Source organism: Rhipicephalus microplus, chromosome 2, assembly GCF_043290135.1.
Source record: "Rhipicephalus microplus isolate Deutch F79 chromosome 2, USDA_Rmic, whole genome shotgun sequence".
In the NCBI taxonomy this organism is placed as follows: Eukaryota; Metazoa; Arthropoda; class Arachnida; order Ixodida; family Ixodidae; genus Rhipicephalus; species Rhipicephalus microplus.
The window spans coordinates 104814402-104825213 of NC_134701.1; the positions used below are offsets into that span (position 1 = coordinate 104814402).

Below are 10812 nucleotides of genomic sequence, written 5' to 3' on the forward strand. Positions count from 1 at the left end.
CATACGCGTTACATGAGCAGGTAGAACAAGAGCTGCTTAATAAGGAGAAGGCAGGCATTGGGTAACGCGTGCGGCACAGGGCGTGGGCCACCCCTCTGCTGTTAGTACCAAAAAAGAATAAAGGGATTTGACCGTGAAGGGATTCCAAGTTACCGTCAATCCTTCGTTGATGTTGACCATCATTCTCTACCGCTACACGTACAACTTTTCACCACGTTGGAAGGGGGAGCTGTGTTTTCGAATCTTGTTCTCAGTAAGGCGTATCTACAACTCGTAGTAGACGAGCACGCGCAGAAACTGCTCACCGTTACCACGCACATGGGCCTTTCCGGTACAAGTGCCTACCCTACGGTGTAGCCTATGCACCAGCCGCATTTCAGGCAGTGATTGACTAAGTACTGATGGACTTGCAGGGCATGGCCTGCTACCTACAATGTAATCATAACAGAATTTAGCCACGAGCAGCGTTGTAAAAGTGTTAAACAAGTCTTCATGCGTCTAAGCCACTGTGGTGTGAAAGTCCACGCGGAATAGTGCAGCCCACTGATCTCCACTACGGTTGCTGGATGGCGTTTCGAGCTCTCCGGCGCGCGGCCGCCGGAAGTTCGAGCGCTTGTCCCGGAAGTCGGACAAATGGCCGCCGTTCCAGCATAGCGCGTGCTACGTATGGGCTGGTTTCGCGCGCATTCCGCTAAATATGCCTGCTTGTTGCGCCGTCAACTGCACCAGCAGACCAGAGAAGTCGTCTGGGAAGACGTTCCACTTGTAAGTATTACAATATTCAGCGCGACGTGCGTGATACGCAGCGAAACGCAAACGTGATATCAGTGTCGTTAAGCTGTGGCTCTTGTTACGCAGGTTCCCACGCTCTAAGCCGGATTTATATCGGCGTTGGGTGGTAAACTTAAGAAGGGACAAATGGACTCCATCCCCAGGTAGCAGACTCTGCAGTGACCACTTTACTGACAACTGTTTTGACAGAACGGGCGCACAAACTCGGCTACAGCCTGACGCCGTGCCCACCTTGTTTTCTTTCCCGAAGCACCTGGAAAAGGTATAGTACGACATCTCGGCATTTTGGTATAGCAGCCCGGAAAAAAAAAAGCATACTGTTCGGCCATCGCAGTTCGCTCGTTTAGCGTTCGTATAACTAGTTGATGCTACGTTTATTAGACACTGAAATCGCCTGAATGGGCGCTACCTTCTTTCGTAGTTCATCTGCTGAGTCACTTTAAAAATGACGCCCTACAAATTAGCTCGGAGCACAATAAAATCTACATGTAGCTGTGAGAAGCTGTGGTTGAGAAATTGTTTGGCACACTTACTCTGAAAACCATGTACTGTAAGCAATGAAACGGAATTGGAAAAACATGTCCATTACGTTACAAAGCGCGAGGTCTTGAATTTTAAGTGCCCAATTTTTTCTTTCAATTTCTGAAATGCTCCTATCTGCGTTATATATCTCAGTGGTGCTATGATAGCTGTCTGAGATGCTAGTGGTATAATTCAGAAACTGCTAGACTGCTATAATATGCTTGACGCCAGCATATTTTTTTACTTACAGCATTTTGCACTCGCAGTAATGAATTAGCATAACTGTGAATGAAACACGGCTGTTTCAGAGGACTGCTGAGAGAAAGCCGCCTAAGCAGAGAACTGCCATTGTGGATGTGACCCCAGTGGAACAGCCAAATGACAACACTCCAACCACGGTGCAAGAGAACTCAGCCCATGCAAGTTGCCTTTTTTTGTACTACGCTGCCCGAGTGCAGCTACTTGGTCCGTCCTCGGTTGAATGTAACTAGTCCGATGTTAGTCAGGCCACTTTCTTGTAATCTCATGGTAACCAACACGATAACTTTGTATACATTACGCACACTAGGATAGCATCCAATTTGAATCAAGTTAGTAGTCCTGGTATGTTCTGTAGTCATAGCAGAACATTGGTTTTATTCATGGCTGCAGCACCAGTTTTTCTAATCCAGGGAAAATATTGAAATTCCTGTCTGATGTGGCATTTCTCGAGTGCACCGGTTAATGAAGGGGACAAAGTTAATTTCTAAACTCCCCTGTGCACCTGGTTGCTTATTTTCTGCGTTAAACCACGTAAGCTACGAACAGATGCCTGCTTTACAAAGACTGTCATATGATGAGTGGTTTTTGTGAAAGGTGTCTTTTTCAACAGCTTTAACTTTCACTGTTTTGTTTTCAGGTCGCCGAGCACAGCTATGCAGTCCTTGACACGCCAAACACACTGAAGAGGAAACTGGATGCTTGCACAGATTCAGCGGCGACAGTGAAAAGAAAGCTGAAGCTCAGCCTTGAACGAGAACGTCGGTTAAGAAGGAAGGTCAGCTCATTTAATGAAATAATTGATGACCTCAAGCACAAGCAGCTCATTTCAGAAGATGCCTCGGCAATGCTTGAAAGGTGCTTCATGGGGATCCCCTTGGAAGTTACGAAACGGTTGCTCAAGCAAACATCCAGTGAAGGCGACAAGTCGTCTGTTAAGTTAAGCCGAGACAAATATTCTCCTGCACTGCGTGCATTTGCACTCACGCTACAGTTTTACTCGACAAAGGCATATAACTATGTCAGAGAAACATTTCAATGTTCCTTGTCACATCCATCGACTATAACTAAAGGGTATAGCTCCATTAACGGAGAACCTGGATTCACAAGCGAAGCAATCAACGCCATCCGAGCAAAAGCCAATGAGGCTAAGAAGAACAACAAACAGCTTCTCTGCAACCTTGTTGTTGATGAAATGGCCATTAGAAAGCACCTTGAATGGGACGGCAAAAAATTTCGGGGCTACGTGGATATTGGCAATGAAGTGGACGATGACAGTAACGCAGTTGCGTCTGAAGTCCTTGTTTTCATGCTCGTATCTCTGGACTCCCACTGGAAGGTACCATGTGGCTATTTTTTGATCAATGGTCTTTCAGGAAAAGAGCGTGCGAACATTGTGAAGCTCTGTCTGACAAAGTTGCATGAGACAGGAGTGCACGTGACATCATTGACATGTGATGGTCTCCGTTGTAACTTTACAATGTTCAAAGACCTGGGGGCTTCCGTTGAAGATGCATCAGCGATGTCAACATCATTCCCTCACCCTGTAACACAAGAAAAGGTGTACTGCCTTTTAGACGCATGTCACATGGTCAAGTTAGTTAGAAATGCTCTTTCTGCTCTTGGGTGCCTCAGGGACGCATCAGGCGCATCGGTGAGCTGGGACTACATTGTCCAGCTACAAGAACTTCAAGAAAAAGAAGGCCTGCATGCAGCAACAAAACTACGTGCTGCACACATTCAGTGGCAGAAACAGAAGATGAAAGTCAACCTTGCTGTCCAGACTTTAAGCACTAGTGGGGCTGACGCCATAGATTTTTGTCGTGAAGACTTGCATCTCCCACAGTTCAAAAATTCAGAAGGAACTGTGAAATTTATTCGAATGTTCGATAAACTGTTTGATTTCCTCAATTCACGCATCCCAGTGGCCAATGGTTTCAAAGCACCGCTCCGACCTAGCAACAAGGGAACCTGGATGAACTTCTTCGAAGAAGCCAAGGAGTACATTAGGGGGCTGATTGACGGATCAGGTGTTCCCATTTTCAGGACGCCCAGAAGAACTCCATTTCTAGGATTTCTGGTGACCATTGAAAGTGTCATCGGTCTGGCATCCGCGCTCCTCCTCTCGGACAATGCTCCACTCCGTTACTTTCTTACTTACAAGCTTTCACAAGACCATATTGAACTGTTCTTTGCCGCTGTGCGTTCTAAAGGGGGCTGGAATAACAATCCCACAGTCTCACAATTTGTTGCGGCATACAAGCGACTTGTCACACACAACCAGGTGAAGGGTGGGCGAGGGAACTGTGAGTCTCTTGACAATACGCGCATACTGTACGTGAGCAGTCAGTTTTGCTCCAACGATGAGCTCGACATGGCCACAGCAAAGCGAAGCGGCACACAAGACCTCATGCAAGGCATAAACCTACCCGACGAGAGCGAGCTGGATGTCATAGTTGAGGATCTCCCTGCACTGTCTCCGTACCTTGGAAACGTCGTTGGTTATATCGCATGGTTCGTTTGCCGAATGGTCAAACGTAAAATACCTTGCGTAGTATGCTACTCGGCCACCATTGCCGAGACATGTGGTTCGGCACTCCTGAACAGAAAAAACCGTGGAGGTCTTTCCAAGCCGTCGTCATCGACAACGTACATCTGTCAGCTGACTGAAAAAGCTGTTCGTCTGCAGGAGAAGGTTCACGACGGAGGCCTTCCCAAAAAGAATGCAGCTGACACTGTGACAGCCAAGGTTATGGCAGAACTTTCGGGAGTGCTGAGCACGAACAAGCTCTATCCGGAACTGCATGGCCATATGTTCGAATCAGCAGTTGACTCCAACCACTTTGTGCGTCTTGTTAAATGTGTCATCGGCTGCTACGTGAAGATCAGGATGCACCATGCCGCGAAGCAAGCTACTGCAAAGATAACAGGACCAAACATTCGCAAGCGACTTGCAAAGTTGATTATTTTCAGTCACCAGTGAAGTGATGTGACGTGGCATTTCTTAAGTGCTTCAAGCGACTTGCAGAGTTGATTATTTTCAGTCACCAGTGAAGTGACGTGACGTGGCAGTTCTTAAGTGCTTCGAGTACAATAAACACGTGAAATCCATCTTTGTACATGTATGCCTGTTTTGTTTTCAATGGCGAGGCAGCAAGCATACTTAAATATTAACCTGCATGTACTATTGCCAACCATCTCCAGGCACTGCATTGTCAGTAACAAGGACACGTGCACAAACTTTCTGAGTAAATGAGTTTTTCGTACAATTGCAGGCCTCTCAATTCGAATGAAGCAGTTCCACGCGTCCTTCTTTATCATTCTTTAAGGGTTACACTAAAATGTCCAATTGAAGCCGTAACCACTAGGCAAATCTAAATCTGGATACACCAGTTTGCATTAGGCACTGCGTGTGCGCAATGGGTGGGCATCCCTGAAAACTAGCAATAAATGTGTTCATAAGCTAGAAATTTTCCTTCAAGAGAAAGGGCGATACTTTTTGTCAGGCAATGATGAGGAAGCGCGTTTTAAAAGAATTTACTTTGACCTGCTGGTTACACATATATGCTTGAATTCATATTGTAAAGGGTTCCGATGTACTAACCTTCAAAGGTAAAACAGGAGCAAACTGCGCACAGCCAATTCAGGATTTTTTTTTTTTGGCCGGCACGTAGCAAACATCAAATCGGTTATTCTGTTTCAGGTAGCTTCCTCCGCGTTGTTATCGAACTCGCTTAGCTAGTTGATTTTCCGATAATCCAAGGCCTTTCACGGCTGTTGATTTATTGTTTTCGACTAATACAAGCCCCTTCATGACTGTTAATTTATTGTAAGACGTGCATCCTAACACGAATCATAAAGTCCACTCGCCAGCATAAATCCCGTTCGAGCTGCGTCGTCTCCTCTCGAACCGATACCTAAGTGACATTTTTGTTCTCCTTCGCAATTATAAACTGCTTCATATTAACGTCGCATGTTTCGGTATAGCATAAGTTGTGATCTGAACGCGATGTGTACCACCAAAATGGAATTAAGTGAGAACAAAATGCAAAATGCGTCAATGGGAACGCTGATCAGCGGTTGAGAAGCGTAGCAGACGCTCAACTTCCGGGACAAGCCATTGAACTTCCGGTGGCCGTGCGCGCGCCAGGCCGCGACAGCGGCGAAGCGCCATCCAGCAACCCTAGTGGAGATCAGTGGTGCAGCATGTTTCAAAAAAATGGGGACCTACTTAGAACACAAAAGAAGGAAGAAGCAAAAAGAGGAAAGGCTGGAAAGTTAACCAGATGAGCGTCCAGTGTGCTACCCTGCAGTGGGGATACGGGGGGGGGGGATTAAAAAGCGAAAAGTAGGAGAGGAGGAGAGCACTGTACCACAAAGATGTACCGACAGTCAGTCACTGAAGGGCAAAACTTTTCTGGCCAACTTGACTTCACCTTTCAGACATGCGACAGGGAAATAGCGGCCTTCCCGAGGGTGATAGAGGATCCGTCGGGACTAGTGAAGCCCTGAAAACATTGCATTGAGAACCTCCAGCAGTGTCAGGGCTGTTTGGGCTGACGGAGTATTTAGCCTTTTCAAAAGCAGAAATATGATGTCCGTGAGAGTGGTAGCGTCGCCGGGATTTCATGGTCTTTTTCAGGCACGGCGTGGTTCACGAGTTGATACCAAGGAGTTGAACCCTTTTACTGACGAGGTAAGGGTAATAAATAATGCACCAAAGTCCGACAATGTCACGCAAATAAAGACGTTTTTGGGTCTGGTGACTCTGGTCAATTTTTACGCAAACTTTTCGCCATATTTAGCTACAGTACTGGAGCCTCTTCATAACTTGCTTCGCAAGGAAACCATGTGGCACTGGTCCTCACTATGTTACGACGCTCTTAACAAGTGTAAAACGTCGTCAACGAAGGAAAGTGTGTTGGAAATATATGATGTGTCAAAAGAAATTCTGCTCGCATGTGACCTTTCAGAGTATGGCCTAGGAGCCGTAATCGCACATGTTGTGAACGGCCAAGAGAGGCCTATTGTGTTCGCCTCAGGATCGCTGTTAGTGTTCGAGTTAACAGATCACCAACAAATGACGGTTCTTTTCGACCTACACCGACAATGCGATGCCGAGGCAACCACCAGGGTGCACAGATAGCTGACCATTCTAGCACACTATAGTTAAAAAATTACGCATAAACTGGCCACGACTATCTAAAATGCTAATGCTTTGTCACGGCTACCATTGTTGGAGGTGGAGCACGAAGGGTACAGAATTTGTCACTTCTCGACGTTGTCAGATTTGCCGGTGATAGCGAAAGACATTGACCATGCAACAGGGTGTGACAGTTTGCTGCAAGTTGTACGAAATAGTATATGGCATAGCTGGCCAAAGACCGTCAGCGCAGAACTGCAGCCGTTTCGGGTTCACCGTTTAGAGCTCACAGTAGACGGGAGCTGTATTGTTTGTAATAATGGGGTTCTTGTTCCTGAAAGCTTGAAGACGGTAGTACTGGCACTATTGCATGAACAACATCCACAAAAATTAAGGCTGTTACACGTTCAATGATCTGGTGGCTGGGAATCGACGATGCCCTTGAAGAGACGGTGCGCAAACTCAGCATCTGTCAGGCAGTCCTTCCTGCAACGAAGCCAGTTTCTTTGCTTCAATGGAAAGTTTGTGAACACCCGCGGCAACGAGTACACTTGAATTTTGCGGAAAATGAATCGCAGATATTTTAATTGCAGTAGATGCTTTTTCTAATAGAGATTAAGCTAATAGGTAATAGAGGTTAAGGGTAGAGGTTAAGTGCATGCACTCGACAACAGCTACGAAAACAGTCAAGACTGTGCGTTCTTTGTTTGCTTCGCATGGGTTGCCCGTGGAAGTGGTTACAAGTAACGGGTCTGAGTTCTTTGCAGCTGAATTCTAAACTTTTCTGAAAGCGAATGGCGTGTAGCCTACGCTCACCACACCGTATCATCCACAATCAGCTGAGTAAACGCTGCAAGCAAATAAAAAAAGGCTCTCCTGAAGAAATTATTAGATGACAAAAGAAAAGGTAAAAACAGGACACTACAACATCGCCTAGATAATTCTTGTTGTCGCATCACGCAGCACCATATATTTTCACTGAAAAATCACCAGCAGAATTGTTTCTGCGACAGAAACTGAAGACCCACTTATCGTTACTATGATCAAATGTGAAGGGGGTTTTGACTGAGCAAGCAGAGAAAATTAAAACATTCGCTGACAAGCGCCACGCAATGATCCAACCTTTTGCTGTGAATGAATTCGTATTATTATGATCGGTTCGTAGAGAGATTGTAAAGTGGTTACCGGGCAGAGTCTTGCAGTTCAAATCAATACGCACATACTTAATGTTGGTGTCGAATCGTGTGTGATACGTGCATGCCGATCATTTGCGCCACTACTCGCTGGAACAAATGAAAGAGTCAGCGACGCACTACGAGTTTGAACGAGTGATGTTCCGTACTATACCATAGACATAAAAATTTCCTATTAAATGCGAAGAATTTCTTAGCGAACTTCGGCGACTTTGAGCGTTTCTATCTATCTATCTATCTATCTATCTATCTATCTATCTATCTATCTATCTATCTATCTATCTATCTATCTATCTATCTATCTATCTATCTATCTATCTATCTATCTATCTATCTATCTATCTATCTATCTATCTAGCCGCCAACGACATTTAGCTCTCCTGGCCGTTTCGATAATGGTATTGATAAGAAATTTGGTATGGAATCACATCACTGTATGAAAAACATGTTTAACCAGTCATAACATGAAAATCAAGATATGTGTGTCATGAATGTTATGATTTACACTTCATAGCCATGCAGCTCTTGCGGTGGTTTCGATCACATGGCATGTTGCAAACCTTGTATGGTATGGCATGATTTCAAGGCGTACACAAGCGACAGACCCTAACATGAAAAGCATGACATGCGTGTCATGTAACAAGACTACATGCCACGCTCATGTTGCGCTCGCGGCCGCTTCGCTATAGTCACATATTCCGAATTCGGTATTACAGTACGTGATTGAATGACGAAGGTATGTGACTAGTGAAAACATGATATTCATGAGATGCATGTCATGTAACAACTAGACTATGTTTTACGCTCATCATGTGCTGGCGACCGTTTCCCTAGCTTTACTTATACCAAATTTGGTATTACGGGACGTGAATGGGCGACGAAGTTATGATATTGATGCAAACATGATATTCATGAGATGTGTGTCATGTGAGAACATGACTACATGCCGCAGTCAAGGTGCAAATACATTTCGACGTGACGGACTGCGCGTGCTCGCCGGCGTTCATTTCGTCACGTCACGCTGGCGTTGCCACACCAGGCGCCGGTCCTGCCATATACTCCCAGGCACGCGCCGCGCTGCGTGGCTTTGATGCATGTGCGTCTAAGCGCGTCCGTCATCCCTCCGTCACGGAAAGAGGGAGACGCAGTGTTGTCTGGGTAACGCATCAGCTCGAAATGCAGACGTCGCATTTCGCGCCGGTTGCCATCGGCCCACGCCGAAAAATGCTGGTCGCGCCTGGCATCAGAGTATAGAGTGCTCGCGTTTTGCTAACGCAGCGTCACTGTGCCTAGCGTGAACGCACGTCAACGCTAAATTGGAATATATTGGACCCGTCATAATGTCCTCGCGGCCGTTTAGCAAGCTCCACATGTACCGAATTTGGTGTTACGTGACGTCAATGAATGGCAAAATATATGGCTGGTGCAAACACAATAATCCTGTCACGCCTGTCATGTGAGAACATGGCAACATACCACGCTCATAGCATGCTCGTGGCCGTTTCGCTACCTCCACATATATTAAAGCCGGCATCACGTAACGTGAATAGATGACGAAGGTAAACGAGAAATCCAAACAAGATAATCATGACACGGAAGTCACGTACGATATCATTTATCTCCACCTCATAACGTTGTGTTGATTTTAAAGTGTCATATAAACACTTCTCATTCGTGATTCGCATATCATCGATTGTCACTGTACGTGGAATCTGCCAATGTTTTGGAGGATTTTCTCCTGAAAACCCTGACGAAATCTTCAGCATATTTCTTTGCATAACAGCGCTGATTTCTGCCCCTATAGACGCACACACATTCCTAAATTACACGTGTCTCACATACTGGCGACTTTTGTAATCATGACTAGCGTCTCCACTAACACACAAGAAACGCATGACTTTTTTTATTCATATACAGTTAGTATAATGTACGGTGTTGGGTTCAAGTCTCACACCAAGGACTAAAAAACTAGAAATCGCTCCGCGTAAATATCAAACAAACCTCAAAAGCCACGCTTGCGTGGTGCATGCGTGAGAATTTACTACAAGAGATGAAGGTGTACTGTGACCGCTAATTATCAGTCGTGATATGAGAATTTACCCATTCCCGATATATCCTGCAATATCACGAATATACCCTTTTTTCCTATGGCTAACTGAACAGTCCTCAGTCATTGACGCTCAGACTACTGCAGGTCGGTGCATATCCCAGTCCAGCACTCTTGCACAAAATTTACACTGAAAATCAGACGTCAAACACTTGCGCGCTTTGCTCACACTTTGCCATCTCTGATCATATGCTCTGGCGGCGCCCTGCGTTGCGGGTTGTAAACATTATATCGTCAAAGTGGAATGCTGTGATACGTAGTATGGATTTAGGGATGCGGCTATGGGCTGTCTAACGCGCCCAGGACGTGCCACACAGGTTACGCCTATCTGTCGCCATGTGGTAGTGGCCCGTTACGTGCTAAATCACGCCCCGATGGACCTAAATAGATTTGTAACATACCATATTGGCGATATTGCTCAGTGCGTACGCCGAACAAGTTGTGGTGCGGCGTGAACCTGATGATCGCAGGAGCGCGTTTCCGGGCGCGAACGCCCGCTTCCGGCGGAAGCTTTTCCAGCGACACTTTGGTGTTGGCAGTGACGTCTATTAGCGCCTGTGGCTCGAGAACAGCCACGGTGCTTAACGCATTGCGAAACGCATTTATTCGTTCATTACACTCCTCGATGACCATAATCACGGGAGGCACAATGTGCGGCATGTGAAATAAGCACTGTGGTAAACCCAAGCAAAGCGTGTGTTTAACCTCATTAGAAATCGCTAACATAAAACCAATAACTGTGAAAGGTTTCAGTGCCACATCACGTTGGACCTAATTTTAAACAACGGGGCCGCACG

At 45.9% G+C, this 10812-nt stretch overlaps 1 protein-coding gene across 1 annotated transcript; it reads left to right on the forward strand.

The window, feature by feature from the left end:
- Positions 1-579: 579 nt before the first annotated feature.
- On the forward strand, positions 580-1817 carry LOC142785407 (THAP domain-containing protein 1-like). The gene is made up of 3 exons (XM_075883890.1): positions 580-765; positions 859-1054; positions 1623-1817. The coding sequence occupies exons 1-3, from the start codon at positions 698-700 to the stop codon at positions 1803-1805; spliced, it is 447 nt and encodes a 148-aa protein (XP_075740005.1). The 5' UTR covers positions 580-697; the 3' UTR covers positions 1806-1817.
- The last annotated feature ends 8995 nt before the right edge of the window (positions 1818-10812 follow it).